This window comes from Sander vitreus, chromosome 13, assembly GCF_031162955.1.
Source record: "Sander vitreus isolate 19-12246 chromosome 13, sanVit1, whole genome shotgun sequence".
Taxonomy (NCBI): Eukaryota; Metazoa; Chordata; class Actinopteri; order Perciformes; family Percidae; genus Sander; species Sander vitreus.
This window is the reverse complement of record NC_135867.1, coordinates 18,782,183-18,809,699: the sequence shown is the minus strand read 5'-3', so window position 1 is coordinate 18,809,699 and position 27,517 is coordinate 18,782,183. Positions and strand designations below refer to the sequence as shown.

General features: G+C 41.4%; 1 protein-coding gene across 1 annotated transcript in view; it reads left to right on the top strand.

The window, feature by feature from the left end:
- LOC144528256 (connector enhancer of kinase suppressor of ras 2-like) overlaps window positions 1-27,517 on the top strand; it is a 31,523-nt gene that overhangs the window by 194 nt on the left and 3,812 nt on the right. The window contains exons 2-20 of the mRNA XM_078266743.1: window positions 4,126-4,289; window positions 6,529-6,731; window positions 7,698-7,803; window positions 8,613-8,654; window positions 8,754-8,873; window positions 11,951-12,010; window positions 12,174-12,242; window positions 17,999-18,145; window positions 19,614-19,747; window positions 20,888-21,090; window positions 21,268-21,357; window positions 22,225-22,415; window positions 23,386-23,434; window positions 23,545-23,723; window positions 23,822-23,895; window positions 25,305-25,376; window positions 25,620-25,687; window positions 26,667-26,767; window positions 26,844-27,333. Coding sequence (XP_078122869.1) covers window positions 4,126-4,289; window positions 6,529-6,731; window positions 7,698-7,803; window positions 8,613-8,654; window positions 8,754-8,873; window positions 11,951-12,010; window positions 12,174-12,242; window positions 17,999-18,145; window positions 19,614-19,747; window positions 20,888-21,090; window positions 21,268-21,357; window positions 22,225-22,415; window positions 23,386-23,434; window positions 23,545-23,723; window positions 23,822-23,895; window positions 25,305-25,376; window positions 25,620-25,687; window positions 26,667-26,767; window positions 26,844-27,333 — 2,562 coding nt within the window. The remainder of the gene's footprint in view (window positions 1-4,125; window positions 4,290-6,528; window positions 6,732-7,697; window positions 7,804-8,612; window positions 8,655-8,753; window positions 8,874-11,950; window positions 12,011-12,173; window positions 12,243-17,998; window positions 18,146-19,613; window positions 19,748-20,887; window positions 21,091-21,267; window positions 21,358-22,224; window positions 22,416-23,385; window positions 23,435-23,544; window positions 23,724-23,821; window positions 23,896-25,304; window positions 25,377-25,619; window positions 25,688-26,666; window positions 26,768-26,843; window positions 27,334-27,517) is intronic.

The following is a 27,517-nucleotide window of genomic DNA, read 5'->3' as shown; positions in this document are numbered from 1 at the left end:
AGAACAAAACACCTGCTGAGCCTCGGTTTTTTTTTTTTGCTTCAACGGCATGCGGTTTCTAGATGCTTTTTATTACAGCCAGCCCTAAATTATTTGATCGATTTTTCAGTCTTACACAATGTGGAGACGACTTGTCCTTTCAGAGCAACATGTTCTCCAGAGCCCAACACATTCAAACCTTAAAACCTCTATTGTGTCCTGCGGTGGTCATTGTTAACGCGCGGGCTGCCTCGCAGGAGACTGGGAAACATAGCGGAGATCCAGTATTACACACAAATTATAACCCTTTTCTTCAGATCTGGGGTCAGAATCTATGTTTCAAGTTAGGCTATCGAACAAGATTGATATGTGCAATGTATAAAATAAGAGCTAGCCTATGTCATAGCTCTACAATGTCAGAGCTTGTAAAGCCAACTGCCAAATGTTGATCTAAGATGTTCTTAGTCATAAAGAAGTCGCAGCTGAGAAATAGTTTAAAAACCTCATAGTACACTGAAACCCAAGCTGATGCTCTCCCATTAGTATTTGAGAGTAGCCTATATTAGCTCGAGGTATTTATTCAGGCATAATCATTAGAGTGTAAATCAGAACATAGCTTCACATTTGGGAAACATCCAGCAGACAAATGAGGTTCAAATAAACGTGCACAGATAGGATCCAGTTTGGTTATGAAGCACTCTTAAGGCTAACTGACATCCAAGAGAGAAAGTGATGTTTTGACTAAACTGAACTGTGAATAATGAAGGCCTGGGCATTCAAATTAAGTTGGAAAGCTTAATATATAGTTGTTCAAATGAATTCATCATTGATAAAATGTGGTAGCTGTGTTGGATGAGAGGATCCTTAGAGGGAAATTGTCTGTCCAAGACCTATAAATGGCCAACACAAGCTGCTGCCAGGGCACAGATAACTCATTAGATTTTCTGCTTTTTTGTCTGTTTGCATTACAAAGCAATTGCCACTGGCGGTGCTGTTACTATGTACAAGATGTAAGAAAATATGTTAAACTCAGTAGGTCTGTGTATTTGTCTGTTAGTGCAAAAATTGTTTCAGTTATCTATGTTGTTTTGCAGAGCCACATGCCACAGCCCTTCAGAAATGCTCCCGATGAAACATACATAGACATCTTTATCGCCTCCACACATATGCACACTTACTCATAACTCTAAGCCTGTAGGGCCTTTTCTGCTGGCTCAGACATATTCTGATTACAAGCATCAGACCTCTCTTGGTATGAGTTGTGTATTACAAATACCTGAATCTAATGCTGCCTTTGAAACAGGGTGTGTGTGAGTGTGCTGGCTCAGTAAAGACAGTGTATAGCTTCATGGAGGATTTTTACAGACAAAGGAGACACAGGGGTGATAGGATGCGTAGAAACGACTAAGACAGAATGGCCACAACAGTTTAAATGAGATCTAAGATGATATGTAAAGTAGCTGGTAGCACAAATGAAAAATGTAGCGAGCGAGAAGCTGTAGATTGAAAATGAGAGAGGGCTCTTCAGTGTCCCACATCTGACAAGTGGAGCAGAGACAATTCTGTGCCCAGAGCCCAGTAATGGTAATTTAAAGTGAGGGACAGAGTGGCACTGAGAGACACTGTGGGAGAGAAAACCGAGCGGGGGTTTTGTTTTTGTCTCACATCCATTCTCAGCTCCTGAGGACTGGCAGCGTTTTGTCGTAAGCTTTCACAGGTTCCATTATTATCATACCGCTCTATGATGTCACTGGAAGCCAAATAGGGGCACCCTATGGCCTTCCCACAATCCCTCTCCACCCCCTGTTAGTGTTTTGTGTCCCAGCTGTGACAAAGAAAAAGAGAAGAAAAGATTCTCCTCACAAAAGAGCAAAGAATTCCAGCTTTGACCGAATGTGTGTTCAGTGCATGGTAGCTTTGCATACACATATGATATGTACATTTCTAGTATTGTTTTCATGAACTGTGTGTGTTTTGAGGCACAGACTTAATGCAGGCTTAGTGTAATCTCTTTGCTCTTCCTGGCATTGTGCATTAACATAATTTATGTTTTGTGAAGCATACTGTATCAGTTTTATATTTGTTCTCTTTCAGTCTTTCTTGCACACAGTGACAGTCACTGATAGTGATCAATGACAAGTCAGATTAACAGAAATCTATTTAACAAGGCTAACAGCCTTAAATATCTCTCTTACCTCACATTACCAGTGGATTATCTAGAATGGAGATCAGGATGTGTCAGTGCTGCGCTTTTAATTTATTTCTCTTCAGCGTGCCTCTTAATCTGACCCGTAGATCACATGGACAGAAAAATGTATGTAGCGGAGATTACTTAGTGCAATCAGCGAAGTATACTCCATCTAGAGGGGCTCTCTATTACACGCTTCTACAGCCAGAAGAGGACAAGTATGAAACAGATATGGTGTTTCAGTTTGAAACATAAGTAAACAAACAAAATAGTGCTATATGATGCTTGACATAAAAATGTAAAATCCCATGGGGGTAAGTTGCTAATGAACTTGCTTATGAAAGCTAGATGTCTCATGCTACACTTTTTGAAAAGCATCATGTCCTCTCTTCACGTATTTCTTTAGTTGGTCCTGCGGTCAGGGAGAATCCCTGCCAAAACCCTGCTTCATGGTTTCTATGGCAACATGAGGAATACTTCATTGACATAATGAGTCTCAATTAACTTGGTTAAGAGGCTGATTAGTTAAGCCTTTAAATTTTATGCAAAACCATGAAACTCCCTATGTGCCCTCTCCACCGTTTAGCTGCCAGCTAAACCCGATCTGAATGCTTGATCAGGTTTAGACACATCACTGAGACACATGTATATGATTGGTCTGCAGCGATGAGAAGATGAGATGAGCAAAGAGGTGTTTGTGTGTGTGTGTGTGTGTGTGTGTGTGTGTGTGTGTGTGTGTCCCTCTTACTGAGAAGATGGAAACAGACTGAGTGTATAGAAAACAAACATACAAAGGCTACCCTCTCTGTCTGGTGAAAGGATAGCCAGTTAGCATTCAGAGCACATTCAGGTGACATTCCTCTATGATATAGACTAAATACGTATATAAATGTGTTGGAGCTGAAATTATTTGACAATTCATTGAATTTTCAATCGACAGAAAATGACTCCACTATTTTAATAATCGATTAATCGTTTAAGTCTGCAAGACTGTACTGCTAAGAAACTTTGAAATGTGCTGTTTTTGAATTAATGAAATGCTGTATTTCTTCTTCGATAGTAAAATTAGTATCTTTGGGTTTTTTGACAGTCGGGAGCGACCTCTAGCTCACCCGGTAGTTTGCTGGGCATCATCCCCTCACTCTCCCCCCCTTTCCTGTCATTCTTCAGCTGCTCTTATAAAAAGCCTATAAAAGCCCCAAAAAATTCTTAAAAAAGAAAAATCAAAAAAGCAGTCAAAAACTCAATTATCAAATCAAAATTTAATTACAGAGTTAAAATGAATTTGCTATTTACAACACACAATGTACATTGTTTCTACATAATTTGAGATCATTAGGACAGTGGTAGGAAGCTAAGAGTACAGAGGGTGGACATAAAACGATTAACACCTATACATAATGCAGTCCAATACAATGCTTCCGAAATAAATACCACCTGTGTGCAAATAACAGGTACATACTGTATTGATGCATGTGTTAACACAGCACAGTTTGAATCCTCCGTTGATAAGGTTAAATGTATGGAGACAGGAGATGCAAAATCAATTTGTTTTAGTCTGCTGCACTTCATCGACTGCTTCACTGTAAGACTTCACACCTGCAGCAGCAGTGAAAGATGTAACACAAGCTAAGCACAGACACGCAGCCTCTTTTTAGCTGAAAGCTTTTTCTAGTTTAAAGATCAAACTACACCTCAGGACTGTTGAGGAGGAGGAATCTGTCGGAATTCTTGCTTGACACAGACTGTTTCACACTTAACTCAATACAACCTGCGCTCACACTTTACAGATTTACAGCACATATTCTGGCAAGAAAAGCGATATCAAGTGCTATTGGATTATTAACACATAATGCAAATAGAGGTTTCATAAGAAATCAGAAAGTCTGATGCCTCCAGCAAACAAAATGTTCATGTTGTTTAGCTCTACTGAAAGTTTTCCTGTGTAAATCCCTCAGGCCTGGATGACTGCCTGCAGCAGTATATCAAGACTTTCGAGAAGGAGAAAGTAGGGGGGGACCAGCTGCTTCGTATCACCCACCAGGAGCTGGAGGATTTGGGAGTGTCCAGAATCGGCCACCAGGAGCTCATACTGGAGGCTGTGGACTTACTTTGTGCTTTGGTGAGTCCAAGCATCCCACGCTCGCTTCCCACTACTCTCTACTGTCACCTCAAAGAGTCCAGACCAATGCTGTTGGAGCATTTGGTGCCTCCTCAGCTTTTTAAAAAGATTCACTGGATTAACCCCAACAATGTTGTGTTTGTCAAGCTAGAAAATAAGGTTGTATTTTAGTCAATTTTTAGACATTTTGGATATGTAAGATTTCAACTGATATTAATGATGTTAAGCTGTAATTTTCCATAAAGTTATTATCCATGAAGTTTGTTAATCAGGTAACAAAGTCAGTCATTTCAGAATTAGGTTAATTTTGATTGGGAAAATGCTTAAGGCCTTAATTTTCAAACATCACAGCAAATCTACCAGAGATCAAAATATCCTCTACAGGCAAATCTTTCAGCTGTCATTAGTGCTGACATGGATTATAGCCTCCTCTGGAAGGGATTTCTGCTCTTAGTCTCAGAAACACAAGTTTTGTGTGTGTAAGCGTGATAGATTGCTGCTCTGCTGATCGGGCTAATGTGCTGCTGAAGTAGTGAAAGCCCAATATTTATACAGCTTGTGACACTCACTCTACATGTCACTGCAGCAACCTCAGACCTGTGTTACCTTGTGATTCAGGTCAGCAAGATCCCAATGACCTAAGATAAACCAATGAAGATGTTACTTCCTGTTCAGGAGAGTCTCTTCCTCCAGTGAAACCCAGTAGGCGGCAGTAGCTCAGTCCATGGACCCATATGGACCAAGTATGGAGTGTGGACTGGCAGCTAGAGAGGTGCCAGTTCACCTCCTGGGTACTGCTTTGGTACCCTGGAGCAAGGCACCGAACCCCCAACTCAGCTGTTCCATGGGGCGCTGTATCATGGTTGACCCTGTGCTACCTCCTGAATTGCATGTGTGTGTGCTGTGTGTTTAAAGAGGGGATCTGCGAAAGATGTTTTTCAACTGCCAATTACCTTGTGTGGATTTACAATAATAAATAGACAGACTAATATAACACACCCATCAAGCCAAAAACACATGATTTTAGGAAGGGGGGAAATCTTAGCTATGGAACACTTTTCATTCATTGTTTATCCAATTATTTATTGGTGTGTTATATTTCTTTGCTTATTTAGCAAGTTGTAATTTAGGAAGTTGGCAATATTTGCTATTAGAAGTTAACTTACCAGTTAATGGATTTTATTCTTTACAGCTTTTAACAAGGCGTATCAACAAGGTGTGTCATCCACCTGCTGAATCTTTTCTTAAGATGCTTTAATTTCCTTCTTTTCCGACCCTTTTTTTAAAAAAAATTTTTTAAATTTTTTGTTTTTAGATTTGCACTCTGAAGGGATAGTCAGACAATCTGAAATTATACATAAGGCACCCTGGTAGCTCACCTGGTTGAGCATGCACCCCATGTACTAAGGTTCAGTCCTTACCGCAGCAGCCCGGGTTTGAGTCCTTTCCTGCATGTCATAGCCCCTATCTCTCTCCCCTTTCCTGTCTTCAGCTGCCCTGTCAATTAAAGGCCAAAATGCCCCAAAAATAATCTTAAAAAAAATAGTATACATGGATGTCAATACCGAGCACCACTTTGGTGGTGATGTTTAAGGTGAACAGTTAGACTGAGGAAATAGAAAAGGAGAAGATTGCGAAGGATGTATGAGAAGTAGGAATAAAGGCGAGAGGGTGGAATAGAGATGACGATGGGTACGTGTTAGCCCAAGAGACTGGATGGAGATTTAATGGACTGAGGTCACAGATGCAATCTGAATCTAAAGTCCTCTCATCCTGCATCACTGCAAGGGGGGCCTTGCTTCAGCCCCAAAGCTCCTTATGTAACTGGGATTTAGTTTTAAGTCTCTCAGGCACTGCTGTATTGAATATGATTAGTGGCCCTCCTGCCACACTCTCCCCTCCCAAGAAACTCTGACGTGACAGACGCCCACACAGGCCTCCACGTGCAGTTTGGCGTATGGGGGTAATAAGTGTTCTGTTATCCCTCGTCATGCAACGTGACAGATGGAGGGGAGCGTGGCCGGGTGGATGTGTCTTTGTGTTTTTCATAGGGCAGCATCTTCTGTATTGTGACAAGGTTGGTTCCTCTGTCAGTAGTCTTTTTTTAATTCACAGAGCAATTTCATGACAACAATCAGTTTCAGCCTCCACACTGGAGAAATTGTTGTAGTGCATCCCAGCTAAAACAAATACTGACAAACTGGTCAAACAGAGTGAGTTAATTTCCTCTCTCCTTTAGAATTATGGGCTGGAGACTGAGAATCTGAAGACTCTTTCTCATAAGCTGAACGCATCTGCCAAGAATCTGCAGAACTTCATCACAGGCAGACGGCGCAGCGGCCATTACGATGGCCAAGCCACCCACAAGCTTCCCAATGACTTTCTTACCTCTGTGGTGGACCTGATCGCTGCAGCCAAAAGCCTTCTGGCGTGGCTGGACAGGTGAGATTTGCAAAAAGATGCACCTGTAATACATTTAATCATGTTAAAAGCCATGTGTAAACACTTGGACACACACTTACATACATGTTCATGGGACATACATGGATTGGATTTTCTTTACATTTTTACAAAATGACATGCAATCAATGAAAAAAATTGGCTTCTAAAAGGAATGAGAACATGTTATTTATCTGGCATTATGCATTGGTTCATGTAGGCTGTTTTTGGAGTTTTTACCACATTTTGTTTTTTATTGTTATGTCCTTGACCAATCAACTGACAAGAAAAAGATGAGCAAAGTCCTTATATAAGTAGACTTTGACAGGGTGGCTAAAAAGGCACTGAGCAAGTCTATTTATATGTTGCTTTATCCCTTTGCGTCTCTGTGTGGTTGTGCCAATGTGTGTGTGTGTGCGTTTGCTTCTGTGTGTGTGTGTGCTCTGTGTGTTTGACAAATTTGGAAGTTCAAAGCAGACAGCATCCAATAGCAATAAACCAACAACCAATGTTTCATTTTTATGTTTAAATGCGTCTTTGTTAACAAGGATGGAGAAGAAAATGTTTTTAGGTGTACAGTATGTATTGGCGAGGAATGCTTAACAGTTCATATTTATTACACAGTGACAGCTCATTTTGGACTTAATCATATATGAATAAATATGCTGTTTATATATATATATATATATATATATATATATATATATACTACATGTGTATTAGCCACTTAATGTTCATTTACGTCATTGTCTTTCAGGACAATGATACACTGTACATTTAAGGAACATCCAGATCTAAATCTTACTTTACATCCTTTTAAAAAATTTTTTTTTAAATGTGGATAGAAATAAAGGAACCCTAATGCGTGTGTATGTGTGCTGATGGACACAACTGTGTGTGTGGAAATGTTTCCACAGATTTACCAATTATTTTGTCTCAAAGGAAGAATGATCTAATGGTTCATTCCAGGTGCTCCTTCTTTTTCAGGTCTCCATTTGCTGCAGTGGCAGATTACTCTGTGACTAGAAACAACGTGATTCAGCTGTGTCTTGAGCTCACTACAATTGTACAACAGGTAAATCGATTGTATAATATAATATTATTATACAGCTGAGTAAAGTTTGTATCCCAATTAATGAATTAATTAATTCTACATACACATAGAATCTACAGCCTTTAATACATGAACACAACTGCTATTATTTTTTGCACAAATTGCATCCATATACATATTTAAATATGAGTAAAACTTAGAGGTTTAAACAACGGAAGATATACATGAAGAACAACAAAGCTTTGCAACTGTTAAAATGTCTATAACTTAATAACTACTTCAGTTCAGCTAATCACTGATACGAGAATGAGAACTTCATTCTGTTATTGAAAAATGTTCTAGTTTTTACAGTCAGTGCGACATAAAAAAAGCCTTCATACCGTGACATAATCCAATATTCAGATATTTTCAAAACTAAAGACAGATCAGATAAAATGTTCATCAGATTTGAATATCAGTGTATTTGTGAAAGTAATCAGATCATAATGAGAAAAGTGATGCTTTATAGGTTTTAGGACAGTCTCTATGGGGGATAATGTTAACATGGAGTTGAGGGAAAATGTAACTAGGAAAAATTGAAGGTGGGAGTGAAAGAGGGAGCGTTGAAGGTCGAGAGAGACTGGCAGAGTGAAAGAGAGGGAGAGAGAGACATGCCTCCGCATTGGTGATTCATTTGTTTTGTGTTTGTGCGTGCCTGTGTGGGAGTGTTGGGGGTTATAGGTGCCAAGCTGCTCGGTTTTTGCTTATATCCACCTACAGCAGAAATGCCAATAATAACTCCATTTTGACACATTCTCTTGAGGTAACAGTGCTCTCTGAATGTTCCCCAGGACTGCTCTGTGTACGAAACAGAAAACAAAATCCTGAATGTGGTGAGTTGCTGACATTTTTTTTTACACTGGATTGAATGTAAATTAAGCTATAATGTGCACACTTTGAGGTTGTACTCATCCCTGGTATGTTCTCCCCAGTGTAAAACTCTGTCTGAAGTGTGCGACCACATTATCTCTCTGTCCTCCGATCCCATGGTGTCCCAGTCTGCACATTTGGAGGTTGTGCAGCTAGCCAACATAAAATCCACTGAAGGACTGGTAAGACTATCCCTCAATCAGACTTTGAGAACCACGCTAATTCTTTATAAGTTTCTCATTGGTCATCCTACCCAGTATGTCATTAGGGGATGCGCTATGTAAGTTACAGCCTGCTTAATTACATAGTTATTGCAAGAAATAACTAAACAATTACCCAGCAATGTTGATATAATGGGAAATGGTTGTAGTGCATAACTGAGCAGTTAGTCAGTAATTAAGGTTAAGATAAAAACAAAAGGTTTTGCTAGTAATTGTATTGAAATGAATTGTAAGATGGTGATATGTATATATACAATATATATAATACTGGATTGTGACTTGAGAAGCCAATATAATAGCTGGTAGTTACTGAGGAATATATATTTTCAGCCAAAATTGTACTGTAAAGCCTACTTCTTAATAACTAGTTTCCATATTAAGAAAAAAAGGCAATGAATATCACTACTAAATGTAATTACCTTCATATGGCCTGTTAATTATACGTGTGCACTGTTCGTATGAAATACACAGTTTCCACATAGAAAATTAAAAGAAAGTTATACTAAGCAATTTCACTGCAATTACCTTTTACATGGCTTGTAAAATGTTTCATTGTAGTATACTGGTAGTTTCTATATAACAAGTTAAGACTTTTTAGAAAAATGAAATGCATATTGCCTTTTTTGGCCTTGCAGCGTGCATGTAATTTAGCAGCCTATAAACTAAAAAGGTTACCAAAGTTAGCGACATGGCTAATGAACAGAGTCAATAGCATCACATCGTAGAGACTTTCTTTAAAGGTGAACACAACAATATGTAAGAAGCATACAAGCCCAATACCCCACACAGGTTTATAATATACTTTTCATTACACTTGAGTATGGTTTAATATACTTAAAACATCAAGATGTTAAATTGTTTTCCAGGTTTGATGAAATGAACACAGGAAAAAGCTACCAAAAAAGTAAAGTACAAAACTACTAATAGTGCTGGATGATGAAACCTACTAATTACAGACATTGCAGCAGCATGACTTTTGACAGCATATTGACTTCTTTTGGTTCAAATATGGCATATGCAAATGATCTTGCAGCATGCATCTCACTCACTGCAAAAATATCTAATTCAGTTGCTCAATCACTAATACTAACCTTGCCTGATTTGTTTGTTCCAGTTATATCATCATTTATCGTTTTACTCTTTCTTCTGTAGGTGTTTTGGGACCATGAAGGGACCAAGCACACAGGCTATTTACTTGAAAAAAGAAAACTGTGGAAACCTTCAAAATGTTGATAGGAATAAAACTGGAAAGTTTAGTAAAGTTTAGAGTGTGCGAGAAAAAAAACAAGCGGCCACCTCCGATACTGAAAAATGAAGCCATTGCATTCTAGTTTCTAGAGTGGCCACTTGAGGCAGGCTCCAAAAGCAAGACAATCCCTATACACCACCATGTTAAAAATCCTAACTTTACAGCAGAATTAAACATGTTCACAGCCTGGTACAAAAACATTTTTTTATAAACACACCCAAATTATTATTAGTATTATTATATTCAGGCTCAAAGTTCTGCATAATTAAGGACGTGGCCACTTTGAGAGACAGGTGGGAGCAGTCACTTCTGCTTCTGCAAGCGAATGTCGCCGGACTACACCACTTTGTAAACATAGCCATACTGAGAAATACAGAGAGTTTTGTGGAGCTGATAGTCTTAATTAGCTTTGTATCAACTCATTTGACAATGGCTTGAATGTAACGGATGATTATTAATATAAAATAGTTGTGCACTATAGCTTTAACCCCAATGCATTGTTGGTGAAGGGAATTTAATTTGTGGTGCTCACAGCATTAATACATTGCAGTAAAAAAAAATAAAAAAGTGTTACTGAGGTTAATACAAAGACTTTGCTGTTAAAGGTTTATATCCAGTTACTCAGAGTATCCAGGACTTTGTCTGGAAAGACAAGTGGCTAGTGATTTTTTTAAACATGAAACATGGTATCATTTTATATTTTAAAATAGTAGGAACATTGAAGTAAAACTGTGTGCTACTGTACTGTCCAGCATCTAATGGTGCTCACTGTAGTTGTCCCAAAACTGGGTTTTGCTGAGCTTATGGGCATATGAGTCAGCTGATAAAAAGCAACATAAAAAGAACGTGTTGTCCATGTTGAAATGACCAAAACACAAAATGCTCAAATTTACAGATTATACGCTGTCTATGCACTTACTTTGGGGGCAAACTGTATGTTCTGTGTTTATTAGCAGAGAAGACACTTATTTTTGCCGCCACTGTATAACCATCAGCACTTCAATGGACTCCATCTTCGCACTGACCTACACTCAGGCACAAGCGCCCTGCTTGGGGCCACAATAAAAGCCCCACCCCCACACAAATGCTTGCAGGGGGCATGGAAGTTCTCTCATCCGTTCTGTAAAACCTGAACACAACAGTGGGCCCAGTGGCCTAAAAATAAACCTCTTATACTCATCTTGAAGACGTGTGTGTGTGTGTGTGTGTGTGTGTGTGTGTGTGTGTGTGTGTGTGTGTGTGTGTACATATTCATGCACATCTGACTCCGAATGTGTTTGTATGTGTGTTTGTTTGTGTGTATGTTTCTTTGTAATGCCCTTTAGACCCCTTTTAGAAAAAACATGTAGCTGTTCTGCAACATAGGAACGGTATTTGCAGATAAATAACCCTCCATGTTTGATTCAATCTGCTTGAAGGAGCATTGTGAGTGAGACTCATTAAATTACATGAATTCAGATGGTGCCATGTATGTTTTAGAAAGTACACCATTGTGATATTTAAAGACCTTCCTGTAGTCATTTTGACGTTTGTCTGATAAGGCAAAACTGAGCTCAATATGAAAAACATTAACGTCTTTTACTGCTGTTAAAAAAATAATCAATTTTCAATCAATCAATCAATCAATTTTGCACTTCAAGCAGATTAACACAAATGCAGAGTTGCATATATATACAACGTACCAGGTCTGTTCTGCAAGTGGCTGAGTCAAGATGCGTGTGTTAAAGGAGCCTTACGTTAGAGTTTATTTTCAAATATAATACTTTATATTTGTGCTATCTTCCCACAGGGCATGTATATCAAATCAACCTATGATGGTTTGCATGTAATCACAGGGACAACAGAAGGAGTAAGTACAAGCCTTTTTGTGTTCACTTATGCAGATCTTGGCCTCACTGCTCATGTGTAATATGTAGAGTTTGGTGTCGCTTATGGTTGTATCACAGTAAGCTCATGCCAAGACAGTGAAATAGAGCTGCAGTTATGACTCTGCCTGTCCATCTGTCCATCAGTCTCTGGCTGACCGCTGTAAGAAAATCCATGCTGGAGATGAAGTCATTCAGGTCAATCTTCAGACAGTGGTAAGTCCACTGGCTTATTTTATGTGTTTTTCACATTTGCTGTCTGAATTTGAATATGATTTTTTATGCGCATTTTGCATTTGCAGATTGTTTATGCAAATGCATGTTTTATTCACACATGCTTGTTTTGTACACAAAAAATACTTCCCCTCAGATGTTGTATGATTTGTGATTATGCTGTGAATATGTATTCCTTTATACACATTCATATCTGTGTTGCAGCACATCCACAGTGATCCCTATTACAGCACTACTGGACCTGTTCTTGTATAAGTGGCTGGCTGTAATTTCAATTTCAATTTTATATATAGCATCATATCATAACAAGAGTTATCTCGAGACATTTTACAGATAGAGTAGGTCTAGAACACACTCTATAATTTACAAAGACCCAACAATTCCAGTAATTCCCACAAGAGCAAGCATTTAGTGTGACAATGGTAAGGAAAAACTCCCTTTTAGGCAGAAACGTTGAATGGTGAGGAAAACTTCCTTTTAGAGAGAAACCTCGGACGGACCTAGGCTCTTGGTGGGCGGTTGTCTGCCAGTGCCGGTTGGGGTTATGATAAACAGTGGCAATTATAGTCACAATAAAGATAAAGGAACTATAACTAGAAATAGTAGTTGTTGTAGTAGTTAATGGCGTAGCAGGGCACTGCAGGGTGTAGCTGGACGTAGCAGGGTATAGCAGGGCACTGCAGGGCATAGCAGGGTGTAGCGGGGCATAGCAGGGCTCCTAACAGGACCACGGCGACAGCTGCAACCATGATTTAGCTGCCACCCTAATCCAGGGAAAACTGCAGGGCGAGAAAACATAAGGGCTCCGGGGAACAAGCTCTCCAGAGCTAGGTTAGTAACAAGCATTTGCACACAGATGAAAAGAGAGAGGAGCTCAGTGTGTCAAAGGAAGTCCTCCGGCAGTCTAAAACTATAACAGCAAAGCTAAGAGCTGCAAAGATAGGGAGGGGGCTCACTGTGACTGTGGCTACACACCCTCCCCCGCCAGTCTAGGCGACTCCTCACTCCCTAACTATAAGCTTTATCAAAGAGGAGAGTTTTAAGTTTACTCTTAAATGTGGTGACGGTGTCTGTAGTGCCTCTTATAGGGAGTTTTTGAAGATTTTTACTCTGACTGGATGGATGTGTTTCTTTGCTCGTCACAGGGTCAGTGGGATAGTCAGGTGAAATTGTTGAACTCGTGCTCATGAGAGCACTTCAGTCAATCAGGAGGTACCTGCTTATGGCCCTTAATAAACTGTAGACAAAAACACAATTTTCAATGTGATTTCTGTTAGTAGCATTTAAATTCGCAGACACCCATGATGCACCCATACAGGTGTTTTTACTTAATTAATTATTTAATTAATTAGACCTCTCCTCAAATCAGGGTGGCAGTGTATGGACTGTGCTTGATTGACATTTCCCTCACATTTCATGCAACAAAGATCCTTGGCTGTGGATGTTGCCATTCATAGTTGTCACCTTAAATCCCTCGACCACCAGGGCACTCCCAAATTTATCCTTATTTGGTGACATAACATTATTCTTAGCTGTGCCGAACATCAACCTGAGCAGAGCACTAACCAGCCTAAATAATTGGCCTTTCACTTGTTTTTGCAAAGAGACAAAACTGCAGAAACTGCCTGTTGCTGTTGTAGAAACATAATATTATATATATTCAGTAGAAATTAAAGCATTGTCAAGTGGTGCACAATTTAAATATAGCACTCTTTGTTGAAAATAACTGCTACTGTGTGCAACAGCAAGAGGATAATTACACAGCTCAAGTCAGGTTCATTTCAGTCAGTCAACTCACCCACTAAATGCAACCATTTTTATAGTGAATAAGTGCAAATACAGAGTTGATTTTGGTGTCAAGGCTCTTTTATCTCACTGTGAAGCATAGTTTAAAGGCTGCCAAAAAGTGAGAGCAGGGAGGTGTCAGTGCATGCAATACACAGACTGTCTCCCAACAGATCTTTCTTTTATGGCAGATAATGTAACCTGTCATAGTAGAAAAGCACAGTTGTAATTATTAGCATTAATGATGCTAATACGCCCTCTATGGTAGAGGCAGAGCTGGAGGATGAGGGGGGATTGGCATCAATTTCCCTGGTGGAGGTTGCTGAGGTAGTTAAACAACTCCACAGTGGCAAAGCCCCAGGAATTGATGAGATCCGTCCAGAAATGCTTAAAGCTCTGGGTGTGGAGGGGTTGTCTTGGTTGACACGCCTCTTCAACATTGCGTGGAAGTCTGGGACGGTGCCTAAGGAGTGGCAGACCAGGGTGGTGGTTCCCCTTTTTAAAAAGGGGGACCAGAGGGTGTGTGCCAATTACAGGGGTATCACACTTCTCAGCCTCCCCGGTAAAGTCTACTCGAAGGTGCTGGAAAGGAGGGTTCGGTCGATAGTCGAATCTCAGGTTGAAGAGGAACAATGCGGATTCCGTCCTGGTCGTGGAACAACGGACCAGATCTTTACTCTCGCAAGGATCCTGGAGGGAGCCTGGGAGTATGCCCAACCAGTCTACATGTGTTTTGTGGATCTGGAGAAGGCGTATGACCGGGTGCCCCGGGAGATACTGTGGGAGGTGCTGCGGAGTACGGGGTGAGGGTCCCTTCTCAGGGCCATCAATCTCTGTACGACCAAAGCGAGAGCTGTGTCCGGGTTCTCGGCAGTAAGTCGGACTCGTTTCAGGTGAGAGTTGGCCTCCGCCAGGGCTGCGCTTTGTCACCAATCCTGTTTGTAGTATTTATGGACAGGATATCGAGGCGTAGTCGGGGTGGAGAGGGGTTGCAGTTCGGTGGGCTGGGGATCTCATCGCTGCTTTTTGCAGATGATGTGGTCCTGATGGCATCATCGGCCTGTGACCTTCAGCACTCACTGGATCGGTTCGCAGCCGAGTGTGAAGCGGCTGGGATGAGGATCAGCACCTCTAAATCGGAGGCCATGGTTCTCAGCAGGAAACCGATGGAGTGCTTTCTCCAGGTAGGGAATGAGTCCTTACCCCAAGTGAAGGAGTTCAAGTACCTTGGGGTCTTGTTCGTGAGTGAGGGGACAATGGAGCGGGAGATTGGTCGGAGAATCGGCACAGCAGGTGCGGTATTACATTCAATTTATCGCACCGTTGTGACGAAAAGAGAGCTGAGCCAGAAGGCAAAGCTCTCGATCTACCGGTCAGTTTTTGTTCCTACCCTCACCTATGGTCATGAAGGCTGGGTCATGACCGAAAGAACAAGATCCAGGGTACAAGCGGCCGAAATGGGTTTCCTCAGGAGGGTAGCTGGCGTCTCCCTTAGAGATAGGGTGAGAAGCTCAGTTATCCGTGAGGAGCTCGGAGTAGAGCCGCTGCTCCTTTGCGTCGAAAGGAGCCAGTTGAGGTGGTTCGGGCATCTGGTAAGGATGCCCCCTGGGCGCCTCCCTAGGGAGGTGTTCCAGGCACGTCCAGCTGGGAGGAGGCCTCGGGGGAGACCCAGGACTAGGTGGAGGGATTATATCTCTAACCTGGCCTGGGAACGCCTCGGGATCCCCCAGTCGGAGCTGGTTAATGTGGCCCGGGAAAGGGAAGTTTGGGGTCCCCTGCTAGAGCTGCTACCCCCGCGACCCGACCCCGGATAAGCGGATGAAGATGGATGGATGGATGGATGAGTCACTAGGCCATGCATGCACAATATCAGGGTTTTGATTTATGATATTAATTACACCTGTGCATTTCATGAAGCATTTTGCTTTCTTTGATTGATTGGCAGCAGCGTTTAAAATGTACAGCTTGAGTGACATCAGTTGGAATGTCTTGTGTCCTCTCATGTTTGTTAAGTTATTGTGTATTACCTGGAAAAAAGTATAAAATGAAGATTAGATTGTTGTATTTAGTGTTTATTATTAGTACATAGTATGGAACTCATAGGTGGATGCTGCCATGGAGGTGATGGTGAATGAAAGATCTTGCTGCGGCTGTTGCTAAAAAGAGGGGCAGCAGCTGAATGAGTTTGACAACTCAGTGATGGCAGTATGTAGTTGACGTGCCGGCTTATCCAAAACCGCACTGTCACTCGTAATGACTGCCATAACCAGCTTAAATACTGTCAAATCATTTAGTTTAGTGTGACTATAGTGAAGAACAAATTTGTGGTGGGGGTCTTTTGTTCATGAACATCCCATTGCGTTGGGGGGGGAGGGGGGGGCAGGCATTAGCCACGATGAAACCTTTGGAGAAACAAGGCGATGCTGCATTGAACTAGATGTATCTGTGGTGGGAGGATTCCTTACACCATCTCTTCTTACAAGAACTTTAGAAACCAGAGGACAGAAAAGTACTGAAAAGGTCTTAACACTAAAGCAAGGAAGACTATCTTCAGGCTCGAGAGACAAACATCAAGGTTAAAAAAAAAAACAACTAATAAAAAGAAGAGATGCTTGAAACAGTTCAGGGATCTATAATTAATGCAGCTGGGAGATGTCCAGCAGTAACACACAGAACAAAGTTCACTGGATTGTAACATCCTTCTCCACGAGAACCATAACAATGGCTGCTGAGGCAAAGGAGTTACATCAACCAAAGGAAAGTAATGAAGGAAAGTAATGAAGGAAAAATCCTCTGAGGCAAAAGCGGCCTTGTGATTAAAATTGTAAGTGTTATGACACATGTAGAATAACCTAAAGAAATGGCAAATTATGTGGTGCTATTGTGCACAAGATTGAAAGGCTGTAAAAAGAATAAGGCAGCATGTCAGACATAAATAACTTCAGGCAGCAAGAATAGATTGAATTTCTGGTGCAGGTCAATAAATGGGGAAGGTTTCACACACATGAAAAAGGGACAGTACATTTTAACACTGGAGAGTGTTACAAGAATCCCCTAAAGGAAATGAGACAAAAAGAAGAAACCAGTGACATGACAGTTTATAAGAAACACCTTAAAGCAGACATTTCTTTACCAAGGCAACGCAGTAGCTAGTTAGAGAAAAAAGCTACATCAAACAGCATACAGCAAATCATCTCACTGCTTTAAATAAACACATTTTTTGGGCCAGACACAGCAAAACAATCTTTTTTTATCATAGAATAAAGCATGCTTTGGAGTATAAACGTGTCTGTTTCAGCCTGTCTATCTCTTTAATGCACTTTCGGTGTGATACATTTCTGTGTAGTGGCTGTCAAGGTGAAAAATTACTTGGAAAGGAACAAAGTGATTGGTAGGTCAGTGGCTAAAAAATGCCCGTTTTCTCAGGATGCTTGAAATACGCAAGATGTACTGAAACCCGGTGCAGTCAGCCAAGCAAGAGAGGATATTTCCTCCCCAAACTGGACCAGGCATATTTGGTTCAGCTGCAGACTGTGTTTCTCTGGGAGGGATGTTTCTTGTGCCAAGTGTCATCAAAACTGGGTTAAAGACTATTTACAAGGCATGCAGCTGTTCATAACACACAGCATCAGGGCTTACCACATCATGACAGTGATTGATATCACCGGAGGTGTACAAGATGCCCTTTGGCATCCAACTTTGCATTTACCATCTTCGTCAACATGAACCTAAGAGGCTGTGCCGCAGTTTCCAACCATCAGGTTGCGTGTATTATTAAAATAACGGCCATAACAACACAGACGTGGGTTAGGCATAAAGAAAAAACATCCAAATCATGTGTACTATTCATTAACTGGATGTTTATATTGAAATATCAGCTTATTATCTCTGTAGTCTGAGTCATGGGGATGCCTGTGTGAGGAAACCCTTATCATGCTATTGTTGTTTGCTAGGTGGGCTGGCAGCTGAAGAACTTGGTGAACTTGCTGCGTGGGGACCCTGCAGGTGTCACCCTGACGCTGAAGAAACGCCCACAGAGCACACTCACGTCAACCCCTGCTCTGCTCAAGAACATGAGATGGAAACCCTTGGCTCTGCAAGTATGATGACTGCTTTCATCCTCCGCAGATATATTTGTGCATGCCTATTTGTGTGCAGATATGTATTTGTATGTGTATATCTCTGTGCTTCTGTCTGTTCAAAATGAGACTGCACAGACCCTGGACATTAGACACCAAAATCCTGGACCAGCCCATAAATTACCAAAATGTAAGAGTACAAAGTGAGAATGACGTTGAATTAAAGTAGCGCTTTTACAACAGGATGTCATCTAAAACAAGATCACTGAAGCAAACATTAACTTTGTAAAAGGTATAATTTTTAGAGATATATCGTTGCTATGGACTTTGCACAGTATTGTGCAGTTTTTTTTTTTATTGCATCCACCTTCTTTGGATTGGTCTAATTGGTTGGACATTCCAGCATCATTCATTCACAAGTTGACCTTAGTGGCATCTGTTGTCCTACTTTGGCCAAAGCAACCACATTATTAGGATCGTGTGCCTGAGCCAGAATGGGTGGAAATGAGAGGGATGTGTATTAATGTAGCCCAGCCTTTCTTTGAGTCCTAGGCCAGAGAAAATGTTTTCTCCCCCTCGAGGCCCTGAAGCGCAGTCCTGCACAGCCTCCTCCCCCTTCACATCACACTCTCATTCTTCTTCTTCTCCACATAAATCAAATTTGCTCTCCTGCTGGCATTTTTAAGGACAGAAGAGACAAAAAAGAACACTCTGAAAATGTGACTCAAATTAACAATGTCAAGGTAGTCTGTTGAGTTATTAAAAAGAGCAGTGTGCTGTTGAAGCCCTGCAGTAGCTCTGACACACATAATGGTCTTATGATGAAGCACATCTCCCCATAATACATCTCAGATATTAGTCAGCTGTGAGTTACACAACATATTAGCATAGTTTGAGCAGTGACACATTAGTATTCTAATGTTGAAATAATGTCAGTTCTTCTTCCAAAGTTTTTTGGAAGTCCATGTTTTATCACTGCAAAACTGGCATATTGTGATTGGATCTCTCTCACTATTTAAGCTAAGTTGATTGATATCATAATGTGACTAGAAGGTAAAAAAGGAAAAAGGTATTAGATACATATACTGTTATGAAGCCATAATGAATAAACAAGGAGCAATCTATTTCCATGTACTGTTTTAACAGACTATGTAGGCTGTGACCAGATTTTCCTTGACCTGAATGAAAGGGACAACGAGACTGCACACCAACCCGTCTTCTTGTCTGCACTAGTTAGAACTGGAGCATCCGAAACGTACAGTACACTGCTCATTTCACGGTTGAGATGCTCAGCAGCACAGTCTGAACTGAACAAATGGTCACTGACTGACTAACTGACTGGACTGCTGTGAACTCCAAAATTTCTATGTGTCAATCCCTGTAACTGTTCCTCTCCCTCTCTCTCTCTCTCTCTCTCTCTCTCTGTCTGCCTGTCTCTCTCTCTTTCGCACATGTTCACACATACACACACGCTCACTCACTCACACAGCCAATCTTCCCACAGAGCCCCAGCAGCAGTGTCGCCACGCCTACCAGCACTTTAAGTACTCCATCCAGGAGGAATAGCTGTGCCCTGCAGGACCTCTACATCCCCCCTCCTCCAGCAGAACCCTACACCCCCAGGTGAACTAACACGTGCACGCTTTACCAAATACAGGTACCCTGTGGAGTTTTTGACCACTAGTAGTGCTGTGGAGCAATGTTTTTACAAGTGGGACCCCGTTTTGTTTGTATCAAAGATTCTCTGTAACTAAAGAGAGCGCATTACACGGTGCGCCAATGGTATAAAACGGTACACACTTCCTGTCTCCTAAATGCATAAATTATTAATATTTTCTTTTGCTAGGTATTTGCATAGCTAAAGAAATACTTAGCATTACGGAAATGAGGTTTGTTAGGCCGTTTGCAACTGATAGATGACATTAGCTGTTGCCAGATCTCGCGAGAGTTTGTTCCTGTGAAAGAAACAGGTCTCGAACAAAGTTAATTTTCTCCTGATTTGTCCGTCTGGAAAATGCCATTTTAGTGTCAGAATGTTCGGGAGTTATGTGGGTTGTAAAAAATGGGTCCAATATTTACTTTGGTAACCACAGGGCGAAAGAATCGGTCATAATGTGTGTTCATATTGACTTCTCCCATTCACAGGTCCCAAAACACTTGGGACCTGCCGCTAGTCTCCTTAAGAGGGGTGGCAGTGGCGAAACCCACGTGACACAGATACAGGAAAATATTATGGCGTTTCGGTTCTAAACTTTGTATCCTGCTCACGCACAAGGACACACAAACGAGCACACTCCATACACATTCATGCTATTTCATAGTTCATAGTACTCCACTGACTGACAGTCGGTGACACACAAAGAAGTGTAGCATTGCACCCACAAAGGCAGTGAAGAAGAAGACAGCTACTGTAGCTAGCAAATATGGATGTAAACAATGCATGGGTAAAAAAGTTGGCTTTGCAAGTGTTTTTTGAATGGGCTTGGGGCTGAGAGCCACGGACAGGCTGGAGAAGTGAGCCAATATTGAGAGACGGACTAACACATTGTTGGTTTTGGGCTATTCATGGGATTTGTTGTCAACAAATCTATAGAATATAGCCAGCCTTATCTTTCAAACTACAAACCTGGCCGTTTTTTTTTAAGAGTTTACACGTATTAATCCTACAGTACATTCTAATGATGGCATTGCTTCTTCTTTACTCTCATATTAGTCCAGATCTTCACTGATATTTAAATGACTTCCTGCTTTCCGTTACCACAGAGATGACAAGGGAAATCTGTTGGGTGACGAGCCTCAATCGGATGTCCATGTCTCAGAGGGATCTGAGTCACCAAACTCCTACCTGGACCAAGAGTGTCGGCGGAGATTTCCTCTTGTGGAGGAAGATGCAATACTGTACTGTTACGAGTATGACCAGAACCAAGAGGTGTCATCAGTCCGCAGGGGAAGCACTCCCACCTATGGTAAGACCTCTGCCTCATCCGAAACCTCGCTGCTGTAATCGTGAGAGCCAAGAGCTCAAAGCCCTGCGAATGTGACGTTTGTATTCTTTTGAGATTTTTTTGAGACGTCTTGCGGCTGTTTGATGTGTGTGTGGGCAGCTGTGTAATATTGACGTTCCATGCGCCTCCTTGCTCCAGGCAGGCTCAGGCCCATCTCAATGCCGGTAGAATACAACTGGGTGGGAGACAACGAAGACCTGGCCAAGCTGAAGAGAGAGAGCAGGAGAGGTGAGTGGGAGGCAGTGGGAGAGAGAAAAAGGAAGGGAGGCAGAGAAAGGAGGGACACGGAGAGGGACAGAGGGAGCTGAGGTGAGTGGGTGGATATCTCATAATATCCTCACTCTCTTAGATCTCCGAGCCAAAAAGTAGAAGGATGAGCTGGCCTGTCAAAACTGATAACATGCTGCATATCTGTTCATGCCTCTATCTCCTCCATGTGTTCACAATCTAGCACTGCTCTTTTTTCCCCTTCATCCCTCTCTTTCTCACTCTCAGCTTTGTCGTTTCTCTCTGTTGCTTTGGCAACTATAGAGATATATCTGGAGATTTTCACATTGTGTTGCTGACTGTTGAGCTAGGTGGTAAATAGAGTGGGAGGAGACTGAATTGCTTTGTTTCAGTCTCAAAGAAAGACTTGAGTGATGTGTTTGCTTCCTCTGGGGATTGTTGGTGATATGTTGCTCCTTTGGCTTTAAAAAAAACCAGATTGTGCTATATTTATCTACATAAGACAGTATTTGGAAGTTTTGAAGGCTTCCTTTCCGAAAACGGCATTCTTCTGTAGGTAGTCTTTTGAAACGTCAGCATTCACTGATCTCAGACAAGGACATCGTTAAACTGACTGGTCTTAAAGTAGATTACATAAAAGTTTATGATCAATGTTGTGACATAAACTATTGTAGCAACTAATATGTGGTTATAAGTCCATAGTCTAGATGGAAGGAGGTAATTGACAAATTATCTTACTAAAATGGAGCAGCATCTTGTAATTCAGAAGCATTCTGTTGAACTGTTCAGGGCATTTAATATGTAAATGATAGATTTTTAAAGTAAAGTGTGTGTAGCATTGAGTTTGCCTTTGTTGTGTCCCTACAGAGAATTCCCTGCTTCGTTTTGCGAGTGAAGATAAAACCCCGGGGGAGGAGTTTCTGCTGGGACGCAGCCTGAGTCAAAACAGGAGGAAGACGGAGCGAGGAGGCAGCCCCACCCAGTACACGCTTGTCCCCGCCCTCCAGATGGAAGTCTCCCTGTCCACATCCAGCTCTGACTCTGCCTCCCTTTACCATGTCAGTCCCTTATGTCTGTGAAAATCTATTTTTGTTGTTGTTGTATGCTAGCGTAGAAGCAGGAGCATTTTTTTTAACAAACTTTATTAAACAACAATATATAACAATCAAATACAGACATTAGTAATAGACAAGGCAACTTCTCATCTCATTGCATTTCTACAAGCATTAAAGTGCCCATATTATGAAAAAAACACATTTTCTGGGATTTGGGGTGTTCTTTTGTGTCTCTGGTGCTTCCACACGCATACCAACTTTGAAAAAAATCCATCCATGCTGTTTTGAGTGAGATACGGTTTCTGAATGTGTCCTGCCTTCAGTCTCTGGGTGAGCTGTTCAAAATCGGCACGGCTTGTGACGTCACAAGCCGAAACGTGCTGGCTAACCGCAACCGTTAGCTCGTAGCGTTAGCATGCTAACGCTAACGCTAGCATGCTACCTCGTTCTCCATAGCAAAGCACTGCTACAACACACACAAGTTCACCATAATCTCCAAAAGAACTACTTACATGTGCGCCCTCATTTAGAACTTCCCAGATAATCCTGCCTTGTAACTGACCGAAGTTGGAGAAACGGCCTTTCTTTTACTGTCTATGGAGCTAGCTAGCTGACATGATCTACATCTGAGCTACTGCATGTGCAGTGCAATCAAAGATAGTACAGAAGAAGAAGAAGAAAAGAGGTCTCACTCTGTAGCTAAAACAGAGACCAGGTGGAAAGAGGATCTGCAGCAGTGAGAGAGAGCTGTGCAGTACAACAAAAATAAGGTGTTTTTTGAAAATTAAACCATGTAAACCTATTCTGGTACAACCTTAAAATACAATTATGAACCTGAAAATGAGCATAATATGGGCGGTTTAACATTTAAACATTCACGGCTTCTTCATGTTATTCAACTGCAGAAATACATTTTGTCCCCTGTACAGTATTTCAGAAACTCTGCATGACATCATTGTTGTTTACTATGCAGGTGTTTGAACGATCCTCACTGATGTCAAGGTCAAAGAAGAAGAGTAAAGGTACGAGCATTTACTTGAGTGCTCAAATGTACTCATACCCAGACACGGTGTTTTTCGAGGAGTGTTTTCTGAAACCTTTGTCTGTTCTGCTCCCTTGCTGGCGCCTGCAGCTGGAAGTCCTATGTCTTCAATCAGCAAGCGGCGGATTTCCTGCAGAGACTTGGGTCAGGGGGACTGTGAGGGCTGGCTGTGGAAAAAGAAGGATGCTAAAACCTATTTTTCGCAGAAGTGGAAGAAGTACTGGTTTATACTGAAAGACACATGCCTGTACTGGTACATGAATGAGGAGGTGAATATGATGTTTTTCCAAAAGAGCAATACACACTATTAAGCCATTATTCATTATGTGGCGCTTTGATTTAACTCTGCTTTTGCTGCTCGTCGCAGGATGAGAAGGCAGAGGGCTTTGTCAGTCTTCCAGAGTTCAAGATCGATCGTGCCACTGAATGCAGAAGGAAGTAGTGAGTACTGATCAAGGATCAAGCTCCTTAGATTTGCATTGCTTTTCTGTTTAGCCTCAAAATTGGACGAAACATAGGTACACATTTCTTGAATATAATTCACAAAGCTGACAGCAGAGTCATGTTGCATAGTGATATCAAATCCTACAAATGTATTATCGGTGCAGAGGTAACCTTGTGCAAAATGGTTCTTGGCAGGAAAAACATTGGCATATATATTGAATAATTTAGGGGACTGACCATGCAAAACGGACAATTTAAAGAGGACGCTTGACTCACAACCAAAATGCACATGCACATTGCACCAGCAGCATTTTAGTATGCTGACAGGACAGCAAATGCACACATTTATGGCACATTTATTATGTTTTGTATAGGATTTTAACGCAAATCTGTGATTATGATTAAACAACTGATATAGATTATGTAGCGGCAGTGCTAATAGTAGTGGATGCAGAAGACTGAAATTACCAATACATGATGCAATAATGTTATAAAATATATCTATAAAAAGTAAGTAGACAAAAAATGTAAAACAAGAAGTGCGTAGATCACATTTCATCAGTGATATTTTAACTAATTCTAAGACAATGATGTTGTCCTTTTTGGACCTGAGGGCAGTATCTAGAGGGAGGGCTGATCATTTGTTGAGAATGAATGTTGATGGAGAAGGTTTAGTAAAATGGAGAGGTTGTAACATAGTAGAGATATGCATATTCAGCGTTACTTCCCAACCCGTATTACAATATACCCATAGTATCCTTAAGAACAAATGTGTTGAATGCATAAAACATTTGCAAAGCTCATTTTGTAAGGTATTTTAAATTCAATTTATTGCGCATGCAGTTGCAGGAAAGAAGAACAGCTCCATAGCGCTACCAGAGATAAAAGGAAAACTCTACAGGAACCTTTATAGCTAGTAGATGTAGACGTTTTTAAGGACAAGCGAAATATTAAAATCTTTAGATCACCAGTTGTTAAGTCTGATCTGGTTATGAATAAAGAACACATCTTGCTTTTAAAGATTCAATTTCTAAGAAACCAAAGAACAATCTTGCAAATTACACATAGACAGTTCAATACAGTTTAAATAATGAACGTGCTATTTTACAGAGTATACTTTGTGGCAAATAGCTGTTAGCACTAATAAGTTAAATGCCAGAAAATGCATGCACATTCACACACACTTAATGAGACTCAGACTTACATACAGCTCCTGGAAATAAGCAGAGCTGTTTATCTTATGATGCAGAGTCTTGCTGTTTTTGTGTCAGTCTGAATTAATGTGTGTGTGTGTGTGTGTGTGTGTGTGTACCTCGGCAGTGTTCCGTATTTATATGTTAATGTGCGCTTTACATCCCCGTTCTTGTGCTTACATATGATTAAATATACCATCGGTTCTCTTTCAGTGCTTTCAAGGCTTGCCATCCGAAGATAAAGACCTTCTACTTTGCAGCGGAAAATGTAGACGACATGTCCCGGTGAGTTAATGAGACTGTGATAGTCATGCTGTAAACTCCCCCAATCGCACATCTGCAACCACATTTATACCCCTGCTGGCCGGAAATTGAATCCCTGTACCAGACTGCCCACTCTCCTTGAACAGAGCAGTTTTGTAAGGTGATTGGTCAAAAAGGGACACACATACTGTACACACACACAGCACAAGATGTTTTATTGGATGTCAAGCTGCTGTGCGTCATGACTGTTATTCTCCCCCACAGGTGGCTGAGTCGTCTCAGTATGGCAGTGGCAGGCTACTCCGAGCAGGAGAAAATTCGCCAGGACCAAGGTGAGATTAGTCACAGACTGTTCACGGTGCTGCAAAGGATTCTCCGTTTCCGTTACAGGTCACTGGTCAACACTTATATAAAACACCATGATTGAGAAATCATATATAAATAATTAATGACGAACGCATGGATAATTATTTGGCCTAGTCTTCATTTGGCAAGGTTTTAATTCCATATCACAGGTTCAAAGCAATAATTTTCCATCACTTTTCCATCTGCTCTTTCAACTTCATCTCATATATGCTGCAAAACATGAGAAACTGAGAATTCAATAAATAAATCTTAGTTCTACATCAGTGGCTTTTTCAACTCATCTCCCCGGTTTCGCTTCACATCTGATTCTAACGTCTCTGCTTTGTGCTGAATATAAATGCTATTTTTAGGGGCTGAAGGCGTGCTTGTTATTTTCATATTCTGGTGTTCTTTAGCATCTCACAAATGGACAGAAAATGATTTAACCAACCCTTGTTCTATTTAGAGGAGCCTACATAGAAACCTTGCAATGGTGGGTGGGCGAGATCCGGTTTGCCGTTGGTTTTATGAAGAGGGGGCTTCTTCCTTACCAGACAAGTTGCTAAATTAGACCCTTAACACCTCCAGAAGTTACACCAGGAAGTTCTTACATCATTAGTCATCTGTCTCCATATTCAGCCTCAAAAGTTAGTCAGACCTGGACCTAAATCACTCCTACACTACACCTACACTGCAGCTACACCTGTCAGAACAACTCATTAATCGGCAGAGCTGATCTTTCTGACCTGACGCAGCAGTTCAAAAGCTAAACCTATCATAAATTGTAAATATCTATTATTTGTATCAACTACAAACATGTAACTAAAGCCTCAAAAGCCATGAAGAACCTCAGCCTCTCTAAAATCAGCTACTAAAGTGCAGGTGGGAAGATTGTAATTTATGCTTTAAAAAGCTTGTCTGCTATGGAAATAAAAGAACATGACTCAATATGTTTGTTCGTGACAGATTACTGGAGTGAGAGTGATCATGAGGACATGGAGATGCCCTCGATGCCAAAACAGGACAGTCCGCCACCACCTTATGACACCTATCCCAGAGCATCCTCAGTGAGTCTGTCAGCCAGTAGTTAAGTATAGATATGTAGCAAACTTCTCTTTTTTTACTTGCTAACCTTGTGTTTAGGTGAGTCCCTACCTGGAACCGAAACGGGGCCACCTCTCCTCCTCCGACACGTTCCAGTCCCGCTCCTCTCATGACGAGTTCCACTCTGAGCCTCAGGACGGCAGCAGCAGCAACAAAAACGGCGTCTCCCCCGGGCAGAAGACGAACATCCACCGAAAGTCCTGGCAGGACCAGATGGAGAGCAACGCGAGGATGCACTACCTCCAGACGTTTCCGGTGGAGGAGACCCTGCTTTCTGAGGATAGAGGCCAACTTGCAATGGAGTACCGCAGGCAGTCCACCCTACCCGCACAGCGCAGTCTGCTGCAAGAACAATACAGAGCCCTGCCTCTGCCCCTCAGGTCCAGCATTGATTCAGATGCGGGAGGGAAACCCCGCAGCTTCACGCTACCCAGGGACAGCGGGCTACATGCTATCCTGGCTGCCACCGCCGCTGCATCGGATCAGAGAGACCACCATCACTACGAGCTGGACCGGGCCAGAGGCAGCGGTCAGACACACAGCATCTGTGTTTTACATATTTTTAAATGAACCACAAGCTTAGACCTTTCAAATTATAATAATGTCAACCAACATTAATTGACAAATTTCAATTATGCATTTAAGCCATTTATTAAAAAGAATGTGAAGTAGCACAGATAATTAGAAAAATTAGAAATTAGGATTTGACAAAA